Here is a 28,000-nt window from a genome sequence, read left to right as displayed (position 1 = left end):
GTTGACTTCTTTGTCCGAGGGGGGAATGAGTACTAAACACATCGAGGAAGCCTGCAGGAACAGGGCAGGAAGAAAAGTGACATGTCAGCGTATTGCCAGAATATAAAGAATTGCGGGCATTTCCTATTTTAACGACTTGTGATGTGATCATAATCAAGACAGCAATGTTAAATGGCGATCGTCGAATTGTCCTTAGTATCTGTTCTTATTTTTCTTGGCCTTGCAACATTGTCGACGGGAAAGCATGCGTTTAAACAAGATAAACTCCCCGCACTGAGACGTTTGCCGTCAACTCTTTGTCATCTCCGTTGTGCTAAGGATTCAAACAAGGTAAGGTGATCAAACAGTTTTGAAAAATGCGTAACGGTTTCGTTGGTGTGAATACGCGTGGAGAGATCGAGTTTGTCGAATAATTCACGTCTAAGTACTGCAGTGGTGTCGTCTTCACTTGATGTCGCGACTTCAGCCTGCGAAACTTATCATTGATTTTATCACCTGTATGACATAATTAAAACCTATTCGAAACTGTCTTCATCTCTCAGAATTTTCCATACAAGATTTGGAAAACTTGGTTTAAAAATTCAATGCACGAAAAAAATTGTCGAAAATTATACCAACTCTCCTAGCTCGAGAAGGATATTAAATTTTGTAGTCTTTCCTGTTTGCGCACAAACAGGATGTTTTGAAAATATTACTACGCATTAATTTTAAAATGTACTCAACTTACTCCAACATGGCCATTTTAATGTCTTTTGACTTAGTTTTTAAGGCAATATTAAAGAGTAAAATTTGTTATCGTATAGAATTCAGAATTCAATAGGTATAAAATAACATGCTATACACAACGATGCCGTACATGTATTTGCTAGGAGTGTTTATTTTTGTAAAAGCGAAACACAACTAAAACGTCGTGTTGTTATGTAAATTTTTTTCACTTTCAATTCATTAACGACAACTACAGGTCACAATGCCATGACAATCATCAATCCATCTCGTTTCACGGTGACTACAATATCTAATTTCCTACCTTGTCGATTAACATCACTACAGCTTCGAAACCTTCTATCGGCGACTGATCATGATATGATCACCAGACGTTAAACATGTTAATTCACAAGTTGTATTTTTATTGCGTGTTCCGGCAACTAATCTCACTCATATTGCACGGTTTGGAAAACACGACCACTTGCAGCGCTGTCAAGTACTAATCATTCTTATGCCTTGACAAGTTCTGACTGCAAATTTTTTTTGAAGTTTCTTCGGTTGCAGCGACACTTAAAATTTGTATATCGCAGCGACCATTATTCCAAATATTCTTTTGTCCTTCTGCCCCCGTAAAAATTTCATCCACTTAACAATGGCTACTGAGCTTGTTTATCTTTCAAGTCTCACGAACTATGGGTCTCTTTGGGTCTCTGTATTGATTAAATATCAGCTTCCGTAATTTATTAAAACCATTAATTAAACAATATCTACATTTTAGAGTGCATGTATTAAGACACGTACATTTGCATGAGTGTATGCAATTGACCCAAATGTTAGTCGTTAGACCGTATTAGGTAACTTTCAAGTCAGGTGCAAACCCTAATAATACATGTATATATATACCATTTTTGACATAAAAATGCAACCATTTAATTTCAAATGAAGATATACCTTCCATGAAACATGTTACTGTAAAACAGTCAAGTGTCAACATGTGGATGGTCTTTGCTTTGAATATTTAATGAAAAGCAAAGAAAATTAATAATTTTATTTTATTTGCAGTTTGTAAAAAATATATTCCCTCTTCTACATACTGCAGTCGAAACACTGCTGTCTACATCCTTTTCTTTTATACCCTATAATTTATACTTTATGAAAAGGCCCATTTAGCGAAGGTAGCCCTTTTGGGTGGAGCCTCCTTGCATGATTCATTGCAGGGAGTACCTACTTTTGTTCTTGGAAGGAGACTAATATGCCTTCTGTCAGTTTAGAGTATAAATGTGTGTACGTAGGTGAATTGTTACTTGGCAAACCGGTCAGTGTAACACGCAGAAACAGGGTTATTCAGGCAAATAGTAGAGAAAGTCTGCATTCCGTTTATCCTGAATATCACTTCGGTTAGCCTAAAGAACACTCTGCCTAGCCTGCTGACAGTTAGCTCTCAGTAATGGAAATTGTAACACGGTACAGTTAAAAAGTCTCCATTCTGCAGTCTATATTTTACCCCTGGTCCACAGTCTGCACTCTGCAATCTTCATTTTACACTGACCGCTTAATAAACTGAAGAATAATGGGGATTACCCTGCACAATCACCAATAAATATCAGTAGTGATGACCCTACTTGTTCCTACAGCACAACAAATGACTTAAATCTGTACTAAATTATTACCACTGAATGGTAGCTGTGAAAACTATAATTTCACAGAAACAATAGCTTAATGATGTCATAATTATATGGTTTGATCCATGCTCTATTTATCATTTCTTTGTATCCATGTCTGTTTTTTTCTGGTTAACACCTAGTATATGATGCAGTTATTTTGAGCTAGAGTCTGAACCTAAAATGTCGTTGTCAACTATGGTATTTTTCTAGGCCATTTCTGAACAAGAGTGTATTCGAAGCTGCCAGGGAAAATTGACATTGTCATTAGGTAATGTGTGCAGGAAAATGTTATGTTGCAATGTTCTGCAGAATACAAGTTAACATATGAAAGGTCATAATTAATTATATGTTCTGCAGGTTTGCATTTTGTAAACTCTTATTACACTGTCTGCTAATGAATTCTTGTTGGCTATTAAAAGTTGCATGTATGTTTTACCAGAACGTGTCACTATACATCACCAAATATTTCATCAATTTTTATGATGAACAAGACTATCTTTAAATTGAAGAGAGCCCCAAAATAACAGAAACTTTGCAAAACAGAGACCTAGGGAAGAGGTATTAGTAAGAGGTATTATTACCCAATCCATCCCCCTTGTAAGGTCTAATAAGGTTTTAAAAAGAATAGAACTTTTGTAGGATTACAAGTTCTTTCTTTAGCTTAGTCTTACAGATGCAGCATATTGGCTGTCATGTACAGTAATGCTTTGAAGTAGTAATGTTGTCAGTAGTAAATATGTTGCCTAACTCTGTATTTATTCTGTAGAACAAAGCAAAAGTCATGACTTCAGCAAAAGAACGATAAAAAGGCATTTCATCAGACGTCAGCGAAGTGTTAATAATGTGAATGCATTGGATGGTAAGTTGCCAACTTAGGTCACAGGTTTGCTTATGTTAAACCCATTGTTTAAATGTTTCAACTAAAGCATTAAGGGGGTTCCTTCTTAACTACCAACTGGTCATGAATTATTAGTGAATATACATGTATATGAAATATGAAATATTTGAGCTGCAGAGAAAGATATCAAGACATGATTACAGTGTAATCATCACAATTACAGTTACACACAACTTAAGCATTTGTGAAATTAAGCCTGAAAAAAAAGTTCTTCAAACCAACATACACTTGTACCTTCAAAGACCTAATCCCTAAATTTTAGCCTTTGTAGAGGGGAAATGGCAAAGATCTTTGTGGTATTAAGGCTATCTCAGACCAAGTTGGACCAAAATGGTCAGAAATGTAACCTCCAAAATAACATACTGGCCCCAGTTGTCCGAAGGCTAGATAACGCTGACCAGACAAATCACCATTCAGTGGATAAGTGTTAACAAAACAAACCACGCTATCCACTGGATGGTGATTTCCTGTGTGGATGGTGTTATCCACCTTCATGCACCTGTTGTCATACTTAACAAAATGGCTACCAAGCAGAAGGGAACCTATTGTGTTTGGTTTTGCAATGAATATTATTACCTCGTGATTTGCTGGTCAGCTTTAACCCATTGACGCCTGTGCCGCCCGTAACCGCCCGTGCGAAAAACTGCTCCATTTCCCTGTGCCGCCCGTAACCGCCCGAAAAAAAGCACGTGGGGACAATTGCCTTTCCTACCCTCCCTGAAGACTTTTTGGTTCTCCTATTGTTCTAGTGTTCTTGAGGACAAATAAACCAATCAGAATAGACTTTCTGAGCATATTTTCAGAGGACTTTAGGGGTCCTAGAAAGACGGTTTTTCTTCTTAAAATCGCGCGCTCGAAAAGTGCCGATAATCATGGCGCGTTGCGGGCCAAATCTAAAAACTTCCAAGGTCTTGTTTTCATTCCTAAGACGGATAAATTACTGCTTTGGGCTTTAAAATAGAAAGGAAAAATACAAATCAATGTTCAGGTGGCCTCAGAATGGAGGATCAAGGAGTACAGAGTCCTCAAAACTTTCTGATGAAGAAGTTTTTCTTCCTACAACCGCCGAGAAAACATGAAGATCGGAGCGCCTTCAAGTAAGTTTCGACGACAGATCGCAGGTTTAAAGCGGCTTTTCGGACTTCAGAAACAAAAATGGTAATGTACATTATTACTTCGAAGTTGATTTCAACTTTTGGAACGATTGGTAAAGCCACGGGCGTTAAAATGACTGCAAAAGCGGTCGGCAAAAACTCAAGCTTTCGCGTTAGCGTGAAGAATAATTTGAACATGCGGTCATGCAGCGAAGCACGTCTGCGAGATTTTGAACAATTTTTTACTTTTAAATAGGTTTCTTCGTCTCAGCTTGAATAAAAATTTATTGTTATTGAACTTCCTTTCGCATTTCTTTCATTTGGTTCCCTGTATTTGGGAATTTTAGGTTTTAAAAGTGAACAGTAACTTGCACGCTGGATTTCTGCATATTTAATTTACGGCGACCTCCAGGCGCTTTGTTTGTTTAGTTTATTCGCTTCGTTCAAATATTTTTTGGAGTCTTATTCAGCTACTACAGAACCGCTGAGATAAGAACTAAATGGCCACTGATTTAACACAGTTGAAATACGACTGATCTCAAAATAATTCGCTTGTTTTTGTCGTGTTTTTGATTTACGACTTTCATCTTTCTTTCGCAGCGCCGTAATATTTTCGTCGCGCGGCGAAGAAATTACTTGATTTCTTGTTTTCAGATTGATTTTTACATGAGTTCTTCGCTTTTATTTTTCGTTGTTTTCTCAAATGTTAGCCGTAATAATACAAGAAATTCAATTCTGTTGTATTTGGTTTCGTTTTTGTCCTCCGAAGTCAATAATTAACTCATTTTCGCAAAGTCAATTTTCTCAGCTTTTGTGGGACATTTTGTCGCGCGGTAAAGAAATAATATAATTTCTTGTTTTCTCATCAGTTTTACACATTAGGTTGAGTTCTTTTTGCTAATATTTTTTAATATTTTGACCTTTCAGTTATTCAACTGTAAATAAACAATGTCTTGAAACCTGATCTTGTGTCTGTGGTTACTGCGCATATGGTTTATTTTTGTGCTTTCGCTCGCTCAGAAATATTCCGAAAACCACCAGGGAATTAGGGGTGGGTCGCGGGCAATTTCATTCAGGCGTCAATGGGTTAAATAGTTAGTATACTAAATATAATTCAACAGCTAAAAGCATAACTTGTATTTTGCAAATTTACCCCAAATGTAAAGTACTGTTCAGTTAAATCCATGATTAATTTTTGAAAGTTACTTACTGAAAGATCTGTTACCTTCTCAGAATGTCAGTCCTTAGCCCAAGCTTCTCATCATAAGGCAAAGAATCTGTTGGTAAATTTGACAGGAGAGAAATGGCTATATATTAAATGGGATGCCATAGACCCTTCAAAAACAGGTAAATAAAAGTTTAATGGTACGTACAGAGGTATTAATTATGCAAATTGGCAAAGTACATGAGGGGGGCATGGTTGCCTACTAGAAACTGAAAAACTGTGCAAAAAATTGTCCTAAATGGCAGTACGCGAATAAAAGCCCTCATTGACAAGGCTCTCAATTGGTAGTCTTCAGATTAATCTCTCTTTCTGTTTTATTTTTAATTTTTATATATCTAAACTTGTTTTACTTTCTGAAGTTCTTTCTTCCTATTCTCTTGTTAGGACAAAACATCATATGATAAAATGATTTTAGGTAATTTTTGTTTAAAGAAGAAACACCACATTGATTCTAAAGTTTCTTTTTGATTGCCTTTGTCAGAATTTTCATTTGTGAAGGCACAATGGCAGCTGTATTTTACAACTACAGTAGCCAACAAACATTCTCTCCTTTGCTGTTATTCCATGTGAACGGAACGAGTGAGCACAATGCTATTCCCATTAATGAAAAGGGGAGACAACTTGCAATCGAGATAGAAACTCAGTGGTCCACAGTCTTATGTCAAAGTCCAAAAGACACTCCCAGTGGCGTGATATTTGAGAAATGACCTCCTGCTTTGATGTTATCTTTGGTTTTTTGTGGTCTGCTTCGCAGCCGTTATGACCAATTACTTCTTTGTAAGTCTCTCCTGATGACACAACCCTGTTACGGCTGTTAAAGAGAGTAGGCTTGTCATGCTCTTCTCTAAAAGAAAGTCAAGGTAGAAGGCAGGGAGCAGGGATGGTGCAGTGGTGAGAGCCCTTGCCTCCAACCAATGTGGCCCGGGTTCAATTCTGATGATGTGGATTGAGCTTGCTGTTGGTTCTCACCTTGGTCTGAGGGTTTTTTTCCGGGTTCTCCAGTTTTCCTCCTCCCACAAAAAAACAACACTCCATATTCCAATTCGACCAGGATAGAGGACCCGCATGAAAACCAGCTGCTTAAAAGCTGACGTGGCTTCCTCTCTAAATATAGTAATTTCTTTTTACAAGAGGTCCCTTAGAATTACAGTTATGGCATGTAATTGCAGAGTGTAACATCCTCGGCAAAACCAGAAAGATGGTAAAATACATTGGACAGAAAAGTGCAAAGAACCGCCAGTATTGTTGGCAAAGACCGAAACCAAAGACTAGATTAGCGTACAAGACACCAAAAGCGAAAAACTACAGAATGATGTTATCTATGTTACCTAAAACCTATGTTACCTAATTCACTAATTTCAGTCTATCTATACCTTTATCTTTCTGGTGATAACCTACTCATGATCAATTGTAGCAATTCAACTCCCAAATACTGGCATTTCAAAATAACACTCCAACTGAATGGAATAAAACTACCATTGTGGACCTATTTTTGGTTTGGTGGGCAGATGACTTGCCTGGGCCCTTGCCTGTCGGGCAAATGAGAAAGAAAATTTGCTTGCCGGGCATAAACATCTACTTCTCCAAGACGAGCCCTGTATTGGGTGTGTTTCAACTGTTTGATGCTGCGCTAAGATGCAGAGGAAGCAGCCGGAAAAAGAGACATAAAGACACTCTATAACACCACAACCAAACTCAGTGGTCTTAGAAAGACCATAGACCACCCAATTAGAGACAAAACTGGAAGCCTGCTCACCAAACTGAATAGTCAACTTGAAGAAGGGCATGATCGCTTTGCAACAGTACTTTTAAGTACTGTAGGGATGCAACTATAGATCCCCAAACCACAGCCTAGCCAACAATAATTTTTTACTAATTAACACAGACAATCAATATACTTCATAATCTGTTCAATACTATCTGGACATCTGAAGAGATTCTGGAAGACCAGCTAAATGGGTTACTAGTCAAACTGCCATAAAAGGGGAACACCAACTGTTGTAAGAACTGAAGAGGAATTACTCTGCTGTCTATCCCAAGCAAAGTAAGAAGAATGAAGAATGAAGGTACTTGTTGATGGAAAACTACGCAAGGAGGAGGCAGGCTATCAAAGTGGAAAATCTTGCGTGGGCCAAATTGCAACCCTTCACGTCATTATTGGCTCACTCACTGCCCGTCATGCCCACTGGCACACAGGCCAACAAAGGACCTCCACAGCTGTCTGTCCTCAGCCAGCTTTTGGATGGAACTCCAGCTGTGGCCCAAGCCCCTCATCTCTGTTTCGACAGTGCATCCCCATGTACTTTAGGTCTGCCCAGCTTGCGTAAAATTCTCCAACTGTCGTGAAAGTATTCAAAAACAAATTCAGCCAAGTTGTAGAAAAATCTTTTATCTTGGTTTTGTGGAAGCAAAGAAATTTAGAGATTTGAGTGAATATTCAGATTGTGTTCAAAATGTTTGGGCAAAGAGTTGCCTCCTTTGTCAATGTTATATGTAAACCAAAAACATTTTTGCAGAGCGCAAAAAGGCCCAGGTTCGAGTTAATGCTACAGTGTTTTGCAGGACTTGTAGGTAGCGGTTTTCCAACAAGATTGTGTGCTCCCTGTGATGCCACCATTCAGGAGTAGTTTCCTCCTGATCAGCCATATGCTGAAGAGGTTGAAGAGTTTAAGACCAGAGGAACAGATGGTGGCATAATAGCTAGAAGAAAGAAAGCACAGCAAGCTTTTGCTAGGATCAGCTCAGTTGGGAGAAGCAAAGACCTGTGCACGGCTACCAAAATCAGAATTTTGAACACCAAAGTAAAGGCAGCTTTATTGTGCAGCTCAGAGACATAGAGAGTGACGACAACACCAACAAAGAAAGAACAAACTTTCATCAACAAGTGTTTGAGGAGAATTCCAAGGGTACAATTTGGCCTGAGGTGATCGCCAACTGAGATTTATGGATAAGAACCAATCAATGGACTGGTCATGCACTAAGGCATGGCGAGAGGAACATACATGTAGCATGCTACATGATGGATGGGAACTCACACGGTACACAGAAACATGGCAGACCTAGAATTACGTGGCACAGAAGCATCCAGAAAGCTCTGATGGAGGCCAACTTCAGTTGGTGCAAGGCCAAAAGCGTGGCTCAAGACCCACAGATGTGGAAGGCAACTATATGGCTGCGCTATGCCCCCATGGGACAAAGAGGACCAGATGAAGATGATGATACAGTGCTTATATAGGGGTGGCTTTTATTTACAATTTGTCATTTTTTTTTTAAGATACATTTGTGCTACTTATAATTTATTGATAGCATTTGTTTCTTTGTTTTGTTCAAAAACAAGAACAAGAGTATCATAAATCTAAGGATGTTGTAACAACTTTGAGATCCATTGAGATAAACTGTTCACATTTTTACTTTAAACTCTTCAATTTAGCATATCCCTGTAAGTAAACAATTCAGAGTAAGCGTCACGTTCCAGGTACTGAGTGCTTATTTGATGATGGCACTTATTTCGGACTGGTGCCTATTAATATTTTTGTTTCAAAGTAAGGTGCTTATTTGGTGGTGACACTAATTAACTAAGGGCAGCACTCTTTTGAGAAAATATAGTACGTTAATAGTGTTTTTCTTTTCCAGATTTCAATTGGACAAGCTATGCATTAATCTACCATTACGATAGCATTCACAGACCAAACTGTATAGTTGTTCCAAAGGTCAGTTTACAAATAGCAAATTGTTTAAGGGGGACTGGGGAACATATACTACAAGTCATCTAATATATTGATCCAGGAAATGCTGTCGCCCATCAAACATGAAAGGACTGGTTATTTTCTTTTCATTTGTTCAAATAACTAAGGTCTTCAACAGTTCTGAAAGAGACTGAGAATGAGAATTAGAATAAGAATGAGAATGCAAATTCAAGCTATACAACCTTTTTAAATATGCACAATGCCTCTAGGCAGGTCATTTCAAAATACAGTCCAACCTGTATTAAGTGGACACCCTCTATTAAGCGGACAGCAGTGCAAGTCTCATTTTTCTTTTTCCACATTCACTGTAAAAAATACCTGCATTCAACAGACACCTCTATTAAGCGGACGCAGACACCTTAAACTTGACTTTTATGGTCATTTCTATTGTTAGAAACCTGTATCAAATGGACGCTGCAAAAATAATGCACGATTTTTTGTCCACGTTTTAGTAGATCGGTCATTTAAGTTTGCCAACAAACTGAGCTGTCACAGAAATGCAATATTTTGTTATTCAGTTTTGTTTTTATGTTTTACAGAACTTTTGTTCTTGTTTAATTTTTGTTTAATTTTGTGAACCTTCACATGATTCGATCAATATAGATACCATTACTGTATACGTTTTACCTCATATACTTGTCATTGTTTATGGAAATACGGTATTTCAGAGTTATCGACCATTCACGAGAATGCTTTTTGACCCTTTCAAAGTCTTTTGACTGGACTAAGTTTGAGTGATTTTGGAAAACAAGAATCGCGTCAATGTGTATGGTTACTCGAGTGAAGCGACGGTTAATTTGACCCAGCTATAAATGGGAACAAATAAAAATTTAAAATTTCAGTGGTTTCGCTAACCTTTGTTTCATCTTTGAGTAAACTAGCCACTCGATTTTATTTTAACAAATAATTGCAGACCCTTGAGCCCAGTGATCCTGTGATCTAAAGACCCTGGAAAGATTGCCGATGATAAATGCAAATGTTTGATAATTTTGGAAATTATTAGCTGTGGCAAACGGTAAACACCTCAATTTTCCGCAGTTCCTTCCCAAATAAATTTGCACTTGATTCACATATGACAAAAATGTAATGGAGGATTTCCATTTTCATTTTTGCTTTTTGCTGTTATCACAATAACGTAATGAAATAGTGAAAGCACTGATTTCGATCATTTGCGCTTGAGTGATTCAACAGCCGCCAGTCTCGTCGGCCCGGCACATTGCATTGGTTTGTGAAGATAGTTTTTGCACGTTAAAAATATCCCAAACTCTCTTCGCTAGTGTTTAAATAGCTTGTGACAGCAATTATCTAATTTCTTGTATAACCGAAATGGAGGATTTTTTTGAAATCTTTTGAAACGAAAGAAGTTTGTTCTGTGACTGTGGTTTCTGTGGTTGAAGATCTCACTCAATATAACGCAATAAACATTTCAGACATATTTTAAGTGTTCATGGTTTTTTTGAGTTTGACAGTAAGTTTACCCACAACTTCTTGAACTATCTGATTTTTCAAACCACTTCTTGTTTCCCTTGGAGGTTCGAAAAATCAGGGTTCTGGTGTTTATTATTGAGTAGTGAATTTCTTGGCGTTGGGCACAATTCAACTTTTTGGGTTCTCTCTGTTTTGAAAATACTGGCTACAGAAAAATGAAGGGCCCCTTATTTGGTCCTGGGTGACTAAGAAATCAAGGATACTGCTCTGGTATGTAATACTTTTTTCCTGAAATTTATCTTCAGAACCAAACAGATTATCTGCTGAAGCAAGTTGGTGACCAGAAACTCCCATATTCCTTCCATGTTGCAGTATGTATATCACCTCTAGCTACCAAGGCCCTGTTGAAATATGTAACTTACAGTAAATGTGTAAACTGGTGATTTCATGTCACTGACATTCAGAGGCAAAAATTTAGGCCTTTTGTCAAATCTTCACAGAGCTAACTGAGGTGCTCAAACTTATGCATTAAAATACTGTAGCATCCCTTAGTACATGTATACAATTGTGCTGCTGGTGTTAGTTTCAATAAGGGAAATTGGAATTGCAATTTTTTTCTTTTTTGATGTCACATGTGGAATTGCCAGCACATATTACATCCCTCTGGGGTTAACTACTGTGCTATTATTAAATTACTAGGTAGTTTAAGGTTCTCTGTAACGCTTCAAATGTTTACCTACAAATGCAACTGTCTCACAAGACCTAAGAAAAGTAGACCTTTGTCAGGACATTCAATTTAAAAATTTTCTAGTACATAGGAATTTCTCTGCTTGCGTTTGAAGATCTAATCTGCCACCGATGGGTGAAATCTGCCAGCTACTATACCCAGACTATCAGAACTGCAAGGGATACTCATGATTTCAAGTGGTTAGGATGATCGTATGGAGAAAATAATTAAACCCAAAAAAAATCCCCAGGGTTTTCAACAAAACCCAAAAAATTATTCAACTAAAAATTAACCCCAAGAAAATCCCAGGACAAAACGGATGCAATGTAATGCAAAACCATTGTTAAATATTACAGTCTGTACATGTACATGTAAATAACAACTGTAGAACAAGTTTGGTTGTACTTTATGTGCAGAACTACGTGGTCGGGACACTACCACAAGTCTTGAGATTGTTTGCAATAAAAGTTTTACCCAAAAAATTCCCTACTTAAATCAAGCCACTCCCCCCCCCCCAAAAAAAAATTATTTGTCAAATTTTCTTACCCATTGAAATCCCAGAATAATTTGAAAAAAAATGGGAACCCAAAAATTGCTTTGATCATCCCTGTCATTTGAAATCCATGGTAAAACCATCCCCCAACCAAATGTAACCCCGAACTTTTAGATGTGTGACATGTGACACTTGAGGGCTCTCTGAATCTGAAAAAAGTTGAAATCTTTCAGTTATATCTTTCTTTCCTGATATACTTCAAGTTACCAACAAAGGCTAATTCCTCCATAATCACTGTAAACATGCAGAACATGTGACAAAAAGACAAACAAGATGGAAGCTCACTGCAAGTGTGTAATGCCTGGCACTATTTGTATTGTTGTACCCAGGTTCAGCGTGCCACTGAGCGTAACTGTTGACAGAAAATGTCAATTGACTATCGATCGAGATGTCAATGGAGGGTCAATCAGGGGCATCGATCAACACTATGAATGCCTTTAGTACACATTATCCCTAATGTGTCCCTGAATCCCTAACCTACAATGGGCGACAAAAGTGGCGAGACACTTTGCACTAAATTCAATTTTCAAGCGTCTTGGAAACATTTCCCTCCGTTTCCACCTTTCCCCCCTAACAATGTTCCTTTTTCTTTTTCTCAGACTGCAGACTACAGCACCTACACAACATTGAATTGGGGGGGCAGGGCTATCAGAGAATTAATGCTAGAAGCAAATAAAATAGAATAAGAACTTACATATCAAAAAGTGTCATTTGCTAAAAGTGTCTAGCCTACTTTGGTCGCCCATTGTAGCTCTTACAATCCTATAGTGCAAGGGCTGCACAACCATAGTAATAATCTGTATTGATGACCAGTGAATTTATACAGGGCTACAATAAAATTAATAAGCAGTAACAAAATCATGAAGTTTAAACTGTAAAAAATGAACAATAATTTGACAGGTTTCCATGGGAGTTCCCCCTCCCCTTCCCCACTGACGTGACTGGTTTAAAGTACAAAAATTGACAATAACTTTTCTCTAATTGCAACTTTTTGTAGGTTGTTGTAAATCCCTACGGTCAAAGTGAAATCAAACTTCAAAGGTTTCGTATAGGTAATAATAAAAAGTCATTGCTTTGATGTAATAATTGTAGCATAATAATTATACTTGGATATGATTTGAATAGTTATTTTATGTAAAGACGATTTATTAGGGGAATCCAAGAAATCTAAGGTGGAAAGTTTTGAAATTTTGAATGCTATTTAGCGTTATGACTCAGTTAAAGGATATCATAAAGTTGAACCAAAACAAATTTAGCAAACTCCCCCAGATCACAAACCATATGAAAAACGTGGCTTGAAATATGACACGAGGTGAACCAAACGTTAAATCTAAAATCTACCCAAATTGATATTAATAATGGGTGAATGTCAATATGTAACTGAAGTTGAATTAAAAAAAAATTAACAGCAACAAAACTCTTAAATTCTGCTATTTTCCATTTCTTGACTTTGATGTAAGTGTATTATGAATATAGGCAAACATTTCAAAATTTGTCTGCACATGTGTACACACTGTTATACGATGTCAGGATACTTTGAGTCAATTTGACAAACTTATCTTTCAAATCCAGTCACCCTCAGTAATTAAAAATGAATTTTTGTCATAATTTCAAGATAGGTGAAACAAAGATTTAACCAGACATTACCTCCATATAATACATGTGGCAGAATGATAGCTGATGGTTCAATTTGGCCAAGCTGTTCAGAAGAAAATTGTAATTATTATTTCCCCTCTGCTAATAAATTCTTACAATTGTGTTTATAGGTACTCCAAAAACTTTCATCATTCCAACTGTTCCTACTAAAGGTAATCAAAATCTTTTAAATAAAATGTGTCTTATGATTTATGTTCCCTCCTTCATATCAAAACGTGCGAATACCATTGGGTAATTCCAGAAAATATTCATACCATACCACGGGCGGCATCTTGGAATTCCAAGGGAGAGGGGGGGTTCTTGGACTTGAATTCTGAAGACATGGGGGGTAACGCAGTTTGGAATTCCAAATGCATGGGAGGGTTCAGCTCTGAATTTCCAGAGAGGGGAGACAAAGAAAGCTTCAGTTGAAATCGCTGATCTGAAAACTTTTCCAGTTTGTAAATCATCAAGCATGAACCGACTGTTGAAGCAGGATAAAGATCAATCAGGTAGGTGCTAGCGATCATGTGGAAAAGTGAGCTAATGGATAGTATGGCGAGCTCCACATCAAAGAGGCCTTAAGGTGGATGAATTAGTCAATAGATTAAATAATTAAAATACAAAACAAGTCTGTGTTTCTTTCTGATCTAAAATTGTCAATCCGTGAGAAAAACTCACCCCAGTCTCTCGTTTCCAAATGGAACACTGGACAGATTTGCAGGCGGCATTACTAGTGATCAGCAGTTCATCGATGAACACAATTTTCAATATGGCAGGAGATAGCACATCATGAACTTCACTTTTGTCTTCCACTGGTATCAATATGATAGTGAACTGAAAACATAAAGTTTTATTTGGTGGTATGCAACTTCAAGATAGCACTTAGAAGAGAAAGCTACGGTGCACTTTATTAAATGTTCACAAACTTGGGTTGCTTGTTTGCTTGACCGAAAATTGTGAGAAGATTTTTCTTGGAGGGGGAAAAAAAGCGCAAGTTTCCTGTTCAGTGGAAGCTTTATGCGGTCAAACAGAAATTCCACATGGTCTGAAAAAAAAATCAGAAATTCTGGAAGGGAGGAGGGGTTGACAATTTTGGAATTCAGAGAGCATGGGGGGGGGGGGTAGAGTATTTTGGATTTTCTGAAGGCAAGGGGAGGGGTGGGGCGGGGTTAAAATGTTCATGCTGCTTGTGGTAGGGTATGGATATTTTCTGGAATCACCCATTGATGTTATTGGATCCATGAGACTCTACTGAACTTGTGGTCATATATTTTTCACACTTTTTTACAGTGTACATTGTTCTCTAGCTAGCAGTCATCCCATTACTTGTTTGCTCAGTCTTGCCACTCAACTTTTCACTTGCTGAATGCTCGACTGACTAAAAAGGGAATACTAGTGCTAGTCTAATTAGTGACTGGACCATGATGTTATCTTATGACAAAGGGGATTAAGAAACAAGAATTAAGTCACAACTGTATGTGTATGCCCTTCTGATATTAATATTACTGTAAAACTTGTCAGCTGATATACTGACCAGATGAAAAGTGGTACTTTTTGTGATAAATTATTATTAACACTCAGGGCAGCTATAATTTATATCATTAAATCTAATGTGTAACTGACTTGTTATCACTGTTTTATGAAAGTGCCCTTCATCTGTTATCTAACTCAGTGCAATAAAAAGCTTGCCTGATTTGAATTCTGCTTCCATGGTAAGCTGGATTTCCAGCCATATAGTAAGCCTGTGATCCTTGCCCCATGCCATTGCTGGGAGGAGGATGACAGCCCGTCTCTCAAAATGGCTGGAAATCGAGCCTACTTCAATGGAAGCTGTTGTGCAACTTTTTAATTTATTTTACTTGTACCATGGAACCCTGCCTTACATGACTTCATTAATACAGTCACCTCATTATTACAGCCAATCCTTTTTGTCAAGGCAAAATGCCCATACATTTCTTATAGGAAAACTCCGTTAATCTGGCCACCTTTGTTAATATGGCCAATGGCCTTATTCTGAAATCCCAACCTGTCGAATCCTCCATGATTTTAACCCGTTAATATGGCCTTTTGAACCACTCATGTTCATCTTTCCATTGTTAATATTGTAGGTACGGATTGAAGTTTCAACTTTGTTATGAATTATACCTGCATTTAGAATGCTTATTAAAGAACAGTTGTTTAGAAGGGCAATTGTGATGTCTATCAAGACATCACTTAGAAATATAGACCGTTAATACAACCACCCCGTCAATACAGTCAAATTTACATGGCCAGCTGGTAACTGTATTAACATGGGTCCATTGTATGTATCCTTGCTTGGAATGCGTTTTATTTTTATTAATTTTGTCTTTGTTATGCTAGACACTGCAAGATTCGTAGGTTCCATTGTGGGAGGGTTGATAGCTGGAGTGGTACTGCTGGTGATTTTGTATTGTGCAGTTAAATGGAGAAGGAAAACTCTGTGTCCAGGTAAGCTGTACATGTAAATATTAAGTTGAAAAGTAATGAAGATTTAACACCATTAATTAATTTAAAGCCATGGACATTATTTTGTGGCACAGTAAGTTAAACAGAGAGTAAGCCAATACATCAAGGCTGAGGTGTTCAGCCTGCCAATCATAAATCCCAACAGGCGTCCAGTGGGCAAATTTGATTGGTTAACTGACTCAAGTGTCATTTTGGTGAGCTATAGCTTCCCACAAAATTGGCGAGCTTTACAAGCCATGAGCATAACAGAAAGTTTAATGAGTTCTTCTCCTGCATTATGAATCCCGAGAAATTTGGTAAAAGCGTTTAGAAATTGTTTTTCAAGGTTGCCATGTAGGAATCCGATATATCAGAGATTTCATTAATTTTGTTTATAAACAGTCTTTGATACATGTAGCTGACATATCGCATTTTACGAGTGCAATGTAAGTGTGTTTAAGTTGCACACTTCAATAATTAATGTTTGCCTGAACTATAAATTAAGGGAAGAGTAGATTAAAAAAACTGTGATGGCTCGCTCGGAGGGAGTGCAAGCACACCAGTAAATAATTGTCAGTTTTATATGTGAGATAGTATGCATGAACTGTTTTGGAACTTGTTCATTTAGTTTTTAATACGTTTTTTTAATTACCTAATTATTTATCCATTTATTTATTTGTTTGTTTGTTTGTTTGTTTGTTTATTGTGGGAGGCTTGGTGGCCTCATGGTTAGTGTACTCGATTCTGGGGTGAGCAGTCTGGGTTCAAGCCCTGGCCGGGGACATTGTGTTGTGTTTTCGGGCAAAACACTTTACTCTCACAGTGCCTCTCTCCACCCAGGTGTATAAATGGATACTGGCAAATTTAGTGCTGGGGGTAACCCCGCGATGGACTAGCATCCCATCCAGTGGGAGTAGAAATACTCCTAGTTGCTTCATGCTACTGAAATCGGGATAATCTCCGGCCAGATGAACCTCTTGGCTCGTATGCAGACTTAAACAGCCTTTTGTTTATTTATTATTTAAATATTTATTTATGTTTACATTTAGGTACCATTTAGCATAATTTCTTGCTGGAATGCTGATGCTATATTTTTCATTCCATTGTTCATGTGCAGTCCCCAAGTCTGAAAAGATACTCATACACAACCCAATGAAAATCATTGAAAATTCTGACCTCAAGGGGGGTCTCAAAAGTTAAATTTCTTAAAGGAAAGTGTGCAGCGTAACTAAATTTCTAGAGGTAGGGGTGGTGGGAGTTTGAAACCAAAATCCCTCCCTGGAAGGAAATTCCCAGAATTATAGCATATGGCCATTATTGTCACTATTGTCATTATTGCCATTATCATTGTTATCATTGTAATCATTTTTACTCTTTTTAAATTAATCATAGATGGTATGCGGATGCCCCCACCTCTACCACAAGGACATATAAAGGAAATCAGCAAGGGTAAGTTGAATATGGCAAATCCTGATCATAAACTAACCAATAATTTATTTGCAAGTCTCCTTCCCCTCTGATTATAGTTTAATCCATCTATCGATGAGAAATTATTCTGGCTATACACCGCCCCCCCCCCCCCTCCCCACCTGCAATGATTAAGGGTATTTTTAAACCTACCTACTTCCTTTTTTCCCTAGGAATATTGTCAGACCACTGTGTATGCTCAAATAAAAGATAGTGGGTTAATATTGATGCAAGCAAAGTGAAGCAACTGAAAGCCTTTGACAAACAGTATGTCTCTCGAACTTATCATCAAAGGTGTCGCGACCTCACCCCCTCAGGATGTGAGCCAACTGTACCCCCGGATACATCTTTTACCAAATCGCAATCGCCCCCCATCACCCTTTCCATTAGCTGACATTAGGACGTGTATACCAATAGTTTTATTTTAGGCTAAAAAAAACGTACAGCTTTCCCTTGCTCGACACATAGCGCTTGAAAAACCCGTCTCAGAAAATCGCGCACATATCTTTCTGTTAAGTATTTGCGTCCAAACCGAGCATGCTTACTTACCAAGTTCGTTTGCATCGCTGCCGCTCATTCACGAGTTTGAAAATTATCCTGAATCTTCCTCCAACTCTTCCCCTCGACACTTCGTCAGTTTGGACCTTCAATTCTTCACTGTTGTTATTGTCCCAAACGTCACGGTGAAAAAGTATTTCTTTTTTAATAGAAGTCATCGAGACGGCGAGTGTTCAAGCTGTTGATGCCTTTCGTTTTGTTGATGAGTGGCGCCCGGCGCGACACGTATTTCCCGCGCTTTTCATTCACGTGTTCAGGAGGGTGGTCCACGTGCTGATCACGTGCAAACGCTTAACATGAGCATGTATAATGAAATGAATGAACTTCTAGTCTTTTGCAATAGGCGATTTGCATGAAGTCGTCATTTGACTACATCTACCAGAATCCTTCACTTTTTCTGTTTCTTATGCTAATCAGGGCAATTGTTATTTAAACCCCACTAGGAATTCAAAATTTACATAATGTAAATAGTTGTAGTCAAATGACGACAATTTGCAAGTCTGCTATTTTCAAGCATTTTGCCGCACGGGGATCATCTGTTACTGTGCCGAGAAGATTGGTACGATTCCCATAAAGACTCGCTAATTTACTTTTGGTAGCTCAACATGCCAAGGAAGGACGCTTATTGCAGAAGGGCGCTTATTTGGTTTAAGCAAGCAACCGGAACGATGATCCTACTGGTATACGTTGGATCAATAGTGATCTAATCGGCTTTACAAATAAAATGAAGAATACAAAAGCAAAAACCGACACAACGTAGGATGATTTTTTGAAGGTGTACTATATTTCGGCTGGCCAAACCAGCCTTCTTCAGGTACAATGGAAAATTTTACATTGGTACATGTTTTTATGTAGCCGATATTTAAGTAATACCGGAAATACGCAAAAGTAATTGATAGTGTAAATTAAAGATAAGCATAATAAAAGAACATGATAAAAGAACAATAAAAGAAAACAAATGGAAACAATTAATATGTTTCTTCGCGGATGTTCAGACCATTAGGATCAATTGTTCTGCCTTTTTGAATTAAAAAAGCTTCCCTGGCCTTACGGATAGAGTCTCGGTTAGAAACGATTTTTTCGATGGGGATTAATTGGATGTCGTTAGCAGTGTGGTTAGGAGAGGACAGGAAATGTTCGGCGGCTGTAGTAGGTTTAGATTTGTTGTTAGGGTTATCTATGGTACGGCGGTGTTCATTAAATCGCTCTTTTAATCGTCGTTTCGTCTCTCCTATGTATTGTAAATTACAGCGGTTACATTGAATCATGTAGATGAGGTTTTTAGTGTCACAAGTCAGGTTAGATTTTATGGGGCGCGTTTCCCCGGTAGAAAAGAAGGTATATGTAGTAAGTCCGTGAGAAATGTAGGGACAAGTAGCACAGTTTTTGCCACAACGGAAAGAACCAGAAGGGAGTTGGGGATAAGAAGAATTAGAAGAGAGTTTAGCTGTAACTAGTAAGTCACGAAGGTTAGGGGAGCGTCTGATGGCTACAACAGGCAAATGCTGAAAAACGTTTTTGCAGCGGTTAGAAGAGAGCAACAAATTGTAATGTTTTTTAATGATGTTGGAGATGTGAGGGAGTGATGGATTGAAGGTAGTTATAAATGGTATACGTTTAGGTTTTGTTGATGTCTTTGGTTTGTAACGAGAGTCTGCGGGGGATGTCGGCGGCTCATCGTATTTGTTTGGTGACAAAATTACGGTTGTAAGTGGTAAGTTGAGCCGCGCGAGTATTAAACGTGGCGTCGGTAGAACAGATACGTCGTAAGCGGAGTGGTAGACTGAAAGGAATGGCTTTTTTAGTATGTAAGGGATGACAAGATGAATAGAGTAGATGTTGGTGTTTGTCTGTAGGTTTGGTGTAGAGGTCAGTAGATATTCTACCGTCGTTAGTCAAAGAGACACTAACGTCAAGAAAAGGTACGTTAGTAGAAGAGTGTGAACTGGTGAATTTAATGGTGGAGTGAATGTTGTTAAGATAATGGATGAAAATTTTTAGGTTGTCTGGACCTTCGGTCCAGATCATAAAAATCATAAAAATATCATCGATGTATCGTAGCCAAGTGTGGGGTTGAAATGGGGCATTTTCCAAAGCGTTGGCTTCGAAATAACCTAGAAAAAGGTTAGCATAAGAGGGGGCCATTTTAGTACCCATGGCGGTGCCATGGATTTGAAGATAGTGGTTATCATTAAATGAGAAATTATTCATGGTTATCATTAAATGAGAAATTATTCATGCGAATGAGGTCACAGAGTGTGCCAGTAGGAATGGTATTGTGAGAGGAAGTACGTAAAAAATGCTGACAAACATTAATACCTTCATTATGTGGGATATTAGTATATCATGATGAAACATCAAGTGTAACTAGTAAGGAATTAGCGGGTAAATTACCGATGGTAAGGAGTTTGTTAACGAAGTCGTTAGTGTCTTTAACAAAGGATGGCAGTTTACGAACGAAAGGTTTAAGGTGGTAGTCAACGAAGTGGGATATGCGTTCAGCGGGATGGCTATTAGATGAAACACGAGGGCGTCCTAGATTACCCGGTTTATGTATTTTAGGTAGAATGTAAAATCGGCCTGGTTTAACGTCAGACTGTATAAGGTATTGTTTGGTTTTGTCGTTTATGAGTTTGTCCTCATGCATTCTGTTAACGTAAAAGGTGACACGTTATATCGGCTACATAAAAACGCGTACCAATGTAAAATTTTCCATTGTACCTGAGGAAGGCTGGTTTGGCCAGCCGAAATATAGTACACCTTCAAAAAATCATCCTACGTTGTGTCGGTTTTTGCTTTTGTATTCTTCGCTTATTAGGGACTGCGCCCTCCCTCCCACTTTTGTTTTTTGAACATTTACATCTGAATAAACTTGTTGTCTCCTCGTAGAACGATACTACAGTTGCTACTACCCAGAGAGTGAAGAATTCCGAGAGAGGGTAGCCTCGATTGTGAACTACTTTCGCCAGAACGGTTACGACGTCATCATGGATCAAATGGTGTCCGAAGAAATTACTTCCCAGGGCCCAACACGGTGGGGAGAGAATCAAATAAGAAAGGCGAAGAAAGTGTTGATATTCTTGTCTCCTGGTTTGGTGAACCTCGCCATGGATAGTCGAGAGGATTCGCAATGCCAGGTATAGTTTTTCCTTCTTTGTTGCTGTGCTTTTTGACGGGAAATTTTAACGTGAATGAGCCTTGTCCCAACCTCGTTCCCAGGGTCTCTCATTTCCTCAGAAGACGATGGAACCTGGGAAGGAGTTGACCTTGTCCCAATGATTCTTGGCTTTCGAAGGTCCGTCAAAAGCTTTCTAACATGGCGTCGAAAACGACGAGGTACAAGTTCACATAACATAGAAATTTGGAGGTATTTTGTTGAAAAGTACGTGTGTGTCTGGTTCACAGGGAAGGGAAACTCGTGTAGCAGCAGTGATCAGAGCGCTCGCCAACCCAGTGCCATATGTCTGCATATGTGGGTTGATTTTGTTGTTGGCACCCGCCTTGTTCCCGGGGTTTTAGCTGGGTTCTCTGGTACTCCAAATTCCAGTACGTTCGACCAGGCTATGTGGCTTCCTCTCTAGATATTTAACCGCGCGGCCATGGGCCAAGCGCGGTTCATGTTCTACCTTGGTTTATTTATTTATTTATTTGTTTCTCGGAGACCAGACCCAAACTCCCCCTCGGCCAAATTTTGAGTCACGCAACGGGTGATGTTTATTCGCCAAAAGCTGTTGAAACGTTAATGCACGGACAATTTTACGGATATTTTTTTCTTTGTTGTGGGCAAAATATATTTTCTTTTGGTTTTATCGAAGCGTTGGATTCAAAGGGAACAATAAATACGTGTAAAGAAGGTATTACGTCAGCCATGGAATGCGCTTAGGTTGCAGCTTTCACTTTCGCTACGTGACAAATAAGATCGTGTTTACTTTGGAAGTTTATTTCACCAGAAGCGACGGTCATTAATTTATTTGCAATTTCGCGATTATTTCTTGTGGTTTTAGGCAAATGAAATAAATTCTTTGGCTGCATGTTTCATAGGAGCGAGTTCGATGATCAGAAGGAAAATTAAATATTTGCGAGCTAAGCAAAGAACATGTCAGAACGTGCAAGGATTACGTCATTGGAAGGGAAATAACCACCGTACTAAAGATAGCCGTGGAAAACGAATTATGTGACTCGTGTGACTACTTTGCTAGCCCTTTACTCTTAGAAGACACCTATTAAATTTAACCATGACTTTTAAGAAAGAAAGCTGTTGTTAATAGTGTTATTATCATATCGTTCATATCGTTCCTGCCCATACATATCTCGAAGAAAGTTCCAGATTAAGACCATTACGTCATCCGAGATTTCACAACGGCTACGACTGCTGGTGCAATAATAGAGTTTGTGTTGATCAAGTGATGTGATGTCTACAGTAACAAAAGAATCATCAAGGACTGCTTTGGAATGTGCACTGCGTTGCGACTGTAGTGCTAGTGCTAAGCAGACAGTTAAATTTTAAAAGCGCGGTTATAAGATCTAACAGATCTTCTTGTTTCATTTAAGTAACCTCGTGAAACTGGAAATAGTTTCTCTTGCATTCAACTTTCAACCTTACTCTCGTAATGGAAAAAGCTTAGACCTAGCCATTTGCAAAACACGCGTGAATTATGAATTTCCTTCACATGGCGCCTTTTTCGCAAGCGAAGGGGAGAACTAGTGCCACTAGATCAAAATGCGCAATTAAAACTAGTTTAATAACATCTGATCTTTACAATAAACCTGAACTTTATTTGTTCTTGTACTATATGGTATTATTTTCAGCGTTGTCTGATTTTTAATAGAAATACGATGTATCTTTTTAGGATGTTAACCGTGTATGGATTGAGCTTGAAGTGCTTCGAGATATTTACACTAAAAATCGCTCGGCCTCCCAGATGGTGTGCATAGCTTTGCCCGATGTACCGGTAACATTCGAAGTCCTTCCGCTGTGGGCAAAAGTCAGCTACAAATGGCCTGATGATGCTCTGGAAATCTTGAAGCGTTTAAACGACAGACCAATGATATTGCCTGTTTAGGAGTGAGATGTGAATTTCTGAGTGATGCATCACAGTTACTAGTTACATTTTCTCGGCATTGCATTGCCCGGGATTGGGGGAGGGGGTGGGGCGACTCCCACATTAAAGGACGGGGGTGCTCATCGGAAATTTTGTAAAGAACCCCTAAGAGATACCAAAATCTTGTTTTGTGGGCGTGGCTTGAAATCTTTTTCTACCCCTAAGAGATACGAATTCTAAACAACACATTATCTCCTGTCATGTTTATTTCGGCTCAATACCCTAAAATGTACCGTAAAAGCTCCAGCAGTGGCGGGTATTTGAGGCTGAACACCCTAAGAGGTAGCAAAACCGTTTTTTAACCCCTTAAAGGTGCGTCGAACACCCCCGTCCTTTTTATATGGGAGTGCCCCAAAGTGCATTGCATTATTGTCACATTACATTGCGTTTCCACAGCTCTCAGTAGATTTTGCAGATCCAGCTAGATTTCAGGAGGGTCTATTATAGAGGGTCGTTCATTCTACAAACCGCCTTATTTTGTTCCTTGGAAACCACAGACCGCTTTCTGTTTCTCCTAAAAACCGAAACCGCTTTACTAGTAGGACGATCGATTTTTTTTTTTTTTTTTTTTTTTTTCACAGTACTTAAATTCTTTACGAAATGTTAGCTCAATAATCGTATTTCACCTCACAAAGACCAGAAGATCTTAAGACCAGAACGAATTGTTTCTTACTCCATTCAGGAACCAGTGAACAAAAAGGTGTTGACGTCTAATGGGCTGTTCACAACACGAAAATCGCTTCAGATGTTTATAACGAAGCGTGTAAGAGTACACGTTTTGAGCGCTTTGTGTTTGAATGATCGCCACAAAAACACGCAGAAATTAACGGCGAGCTGAATTTATGACTTCCCGCAACCGCGCGATAATTTCTCAATCGTAAACCGGCAGATAAATGTTAATGTATCGCAAACAGGCACTCAAAATTGGCTTAAACCGCCAGAGTATAATAGACCCTCTGTCAGCTGTTATTCAAAATGAAAACCCACGCTATTTCTCAGCTGATGAATCAAAATTCTACAGTCTAAAACAGTTTTGAAGGGAATTTCCTCATTAGCTTCTGTTGACCCAATGTAAAGTAGTTCTAGCAATTTATTTCAGTTATTTATCGAGGAGAAATTTTCATGAAGGGTTAGCAAAAGCAACTGATTCAGGGGTCGAGAGACAAAACAAAAGTTCACGTAACCTGTATAAAATGTCATTTCATTCATTATTTAACACAGGGTCTTTGTTGTTTCAATAATTAGGGAAATATTCCTTTACTCATTCATGGCTTGCTTTAAGCAACTAGGTATGAATTTATGAATTACAATTATTTATAAGTGATACTGTGAGGAAAGCTAGATCAAGTTTTCCGCAGGCATTCATCAACCAGGTGTTCGTGTATGTTCAGTATGAATTTCATAGAAAAGATTATTTAATATTTATAAAAAAAAAAATAGTGAGTTTTCTTTTTAACTTTCTTTAAAGTAAGTCAGAGATACACCCACCCAGGTGTATAAATGGGTACCGGCGAATTTAATGCCGGGGGGTAACCCTGCGATGAATTAGCACTCCATCCAGGGTAGGAGTAGAAATACTCCTGGTTGCTTCATGCCACTGAAACCGAGATAAGCTCCGGTCTGATGAGCCACTCGGCTGGTATACAGACTTAAGCTACATATCTGTACATTTTCGGCTTTAAGCCTTCTTAAACGCAAACTATTTATGAACTTTATTACAGTGTAAATTAGAAAGTTAAGGGAGCCTTGTGTAGTTTCACCTGTAGTTCCCTATAGGCAATATACTTAAGCTTGACACAGCAGTCAAACGTATACTGCGGGCTCTCTTCAGAGTTCCCGCCAAACCTGCCGCTATCAGATGTCCCAAGTTTGCAAATTAACCTGCATTCAAACCAAAAACGTAAGCCATTTACTGGAAGCTGTAAAAGCTTTTTTTGCGGAATTCTCATAAAAAGTTAAGAGCAAATTTAATGTCGTCTTGTGTTTTCGTTTTCAACTCTAAGTAAACTAATAACGTTTTGTAAAACAACTTACCCCTTTGCCCTGGGCCGGAGCTAGTAACAGGTAAACCGAGGTATTGCCTCAGTCACTATTTTTGTTTTGGTTTATTTTTGTTGGTTATAGTCATCATAAACACCCTAAATACCCAGAAAGAGAATTCAACCATGGACCTTCCCTCAGTCATAATCTTTTCATGGAAATTGCCTCTGTCTTTTTTTTTTTTTTTCTGGCCACGGCCCTGTTTGCTTACTGTTTTATGAACCGTTTTAGCTTGCGCATGGTTGTGTGTGGTTGTTTAGCTGCTTTTTTTGTGGCACTTATGTGAAATGAATGTTCTCAAAAGATCAAAGTACAGGATAAACTACTGAGCTTGCTTTGATTGACTTGTTTTGTTCTTGCTCAAAGGGCGGACCTTTGGATTCTAAAGTCTTTCGCTGAAGAGTAACTTCAAGTAAACTGAAACCACATATGAGCTAAGCTATGTGAACACATATACATTTGCCCGGCGGTAGTTGGCGGTAGTTTAATGCCATCTGAGGTGAGGATTACAATCAAGTATTGAAAAAAGGATAAATACAGGAAATACATGATAATAAATAAAGGCAGGCAGTGCAAACACTTGCCTGAAATATAACAAATATTCAAAACTGTATGTAGAAAAAACAGTTCACAATATATGTGACAATGTATATGTGTTCTCTATGAAGTGACTAATAACAGTAACGCTGTTGAGAAAACGGTGACAAAGAATGCGTGAGACCCCGTCTAATAATGAGTACAAAAAATTTGCTTTCAAGTATAAATAACAAAATAGAACAAAGACCAAAACCATCAGCCACGCGGCCGAGACAAAAGAAATATCTCGCCTTAAACGAGGACAAGTCGCCATCCGGCGAAACGTACCCTACTTTAATGTGATCAAAGACAATTACGAGAACACTATATGAGCAGACCACGTAGGGGACCCTAATAGGGAATTATTGTTGCGCCCTTGACGCACGGTCAAGGCACCTTCGAAAAACTCGTAATCAACCACAAATCCCCCAAAATTCCGAACTAAGACAGGCCAAAAGGGGGAAGAAGGCCAATATGGTAGAACTAATGTGCCCTGGGCCTTAGAGTGAGACATAAACTTAAGCACCTTCGACAGGAGAACGACTGGTGGCACCACCCACCAATTTAATTTCGCCTTGCCACGCTTGAAAAAATGCGTCCACGCCAGATGAACCTGGATTCCAGAACCTAGAAAAGAATCTCGGAACTTTGCAAAACGTGGAAAAACAGTCAACAATATGGGGACCCCATCGATTGTCCAGTTAATAATAAAATAGTCCGCTTCCTCGTTCAGGGAGCGCGGGATCCAATCGATCTCCAAATTGATCCCGTGGTTGGAACAAAAGAATATGTCAGAAGCTCATAAATGCAGATCGAAATGCATGCTACCAACCTGCACAATTCTAGCCGCCTGTTGGTTGTCGGTAAACCATTTTACCCGGGAACTGGAAAGAAAGGGGCTCAATGTATCCAAAACAAAATGGATAAGTAGACTCACTCTGCGTCCGTTCTACGTTCGTGAACATTCTATGGGCGAAAATATCTTTCCGAAGAATATGACCACCGCAAGTGATATCGTTAGCGTCCGAATAAACTGAAATAAATAGAGGATTGCAATTGAATACATCCCTAGAATTAACACGACGAAGATTATCCCTCCAGAATTTAAGCTCGACAATAGAATATCTGTCTAAAAGGGAAGGAGTATCTCAGTCTTGTGCTGCTGCGACAGACATTTGGCAATGCTTTGTCATGATGCTACTCAGGTTCGTTAAGGTGGTATGGTACCCTAAAATATGGCGATGTTCATGAAAAATTCAATTTCTTGGAAATACAAGACTTAAGACCCTTGAGGACTTGTCAAAAACATTTTGAAACGATCTTGCCGAATTTCCTTCCAGATGAGTGTGAAATTTAAGGAAAGTACACAGTGGTATAAGTTTTTTCACGTGGCAACGGCCATAGCAACGACTGTTTACTATAAGAACGTGACCAAAAATATAGATTATTTTTAACTTATATGAACGAAACTATTTAGAAAAAACTTTTAGGACATGCACAACTCGATTGGTATAATTATTTGTGAAAAGCTTTGCCTCAAATTGCCATCACAGGCTCATTCATTTCCCTTATGACAAGGAATATTTCCCACAACTGCGGTAACTTTTTACAAAATAGAACAACCATTGCACCCCCTCCCCCGAGACCCAATCTGCACCCCCCTCCCCCACTATTTGTGGCTCGTTAAATGCTTAATACTTCGTGTAAAAAACTTAAAGTGCATTTTTCTCAAAAGTTTACTTTTGTACCGACTGACTTCGCGCCAACATTTCTACTTTGCAAGGTTTTTAAGTAGAATTTCTGAAACTTGGGCTCATCAAAGACCAATAGTGTCGTGATGATATAAACCAAAAAAATCGTAACATTTTAAGGTCTGTCACGTGACATGAGATGATTTGTCCACTGGGTGTGGTAAAAAATAAGGTTATTTCCAAATAAAGCTGTAAAAAACACTGAAAATAAGAGTTAACTGTCAAAACTTAGGTTCATATCACAGAACAAAACAGAAACTTACATGATATGCTTATTTGACAGTCAATTCTTGTTTTGTAAAAGAGCAGGAAGTGTTGGCGTCAATACTATAAAACACTCTTCAAAAAGCAACCATTTTGAG

General features: G+C 38.5%; 1 protein-coding gene and 1 pseudogene across 1 annotated transcript; one reads left to right on the top strand and one right to left on the bottom strand.

Moving 5' to 3' along the window:
- The first annotated feature begins 2 nt into the window (after positions 1 to 2).
- On the top strand, positions 3 to 27,968 carry LOC145489088 (uncharacterized). The gene is made up of 12 exons (XM_081467996.1): positions 3 to 330; positions 2,580 to 2,637; positions 3,136 to 3,228; positions 5,595 to 5,708; positions 9,220 to 9,296; positions 11,066 to 11,131; positions 13,038 to 13,092; positions 13,807 to 13,848; positions 16,040 to 16,147; positions 17,537 to 17,593; positions 21,059 to 21,306; positions 23,020 to 27,968. The coding sequence occupies exons 1-12, from the start codon at positions 172 to 174 to the stop codon at positions 23,230 to 23,232; spliced, it is 1,290 nt and encodes a 429-aa protein (XP_081324122.1). The 5' UTR covers positions 3 to 171; the 3' UTR covers positions 23,233 to 27,968.
- On the bottom strand, positions 20,213 to 20,837 carry LOC145489276 (uncharacterized; annotated as a pseudogene).
- Positions 27,969 to 28,000: the final 32 nt, after the last annotated feature.

The sequence above is a fragment of the Orbicella franksi genome, chromosome 6 (assembly GCF_964199315.1).
Source record: "Orbicella franksi chromosome 6, jaOrbFran1.1, whole genome shotgun sequence".
NCBI lineage: Eukaryota > Metazoa > Cnidaria > Anthozoa > Scleractinia > Merulinidae > Orbicella > Orbicella franksi.
The sequence above is the reverse complement of the archived record's forward strand: the minus strand, read 5'-3'. Positions and strand labels throughout refer to the sequence as shown.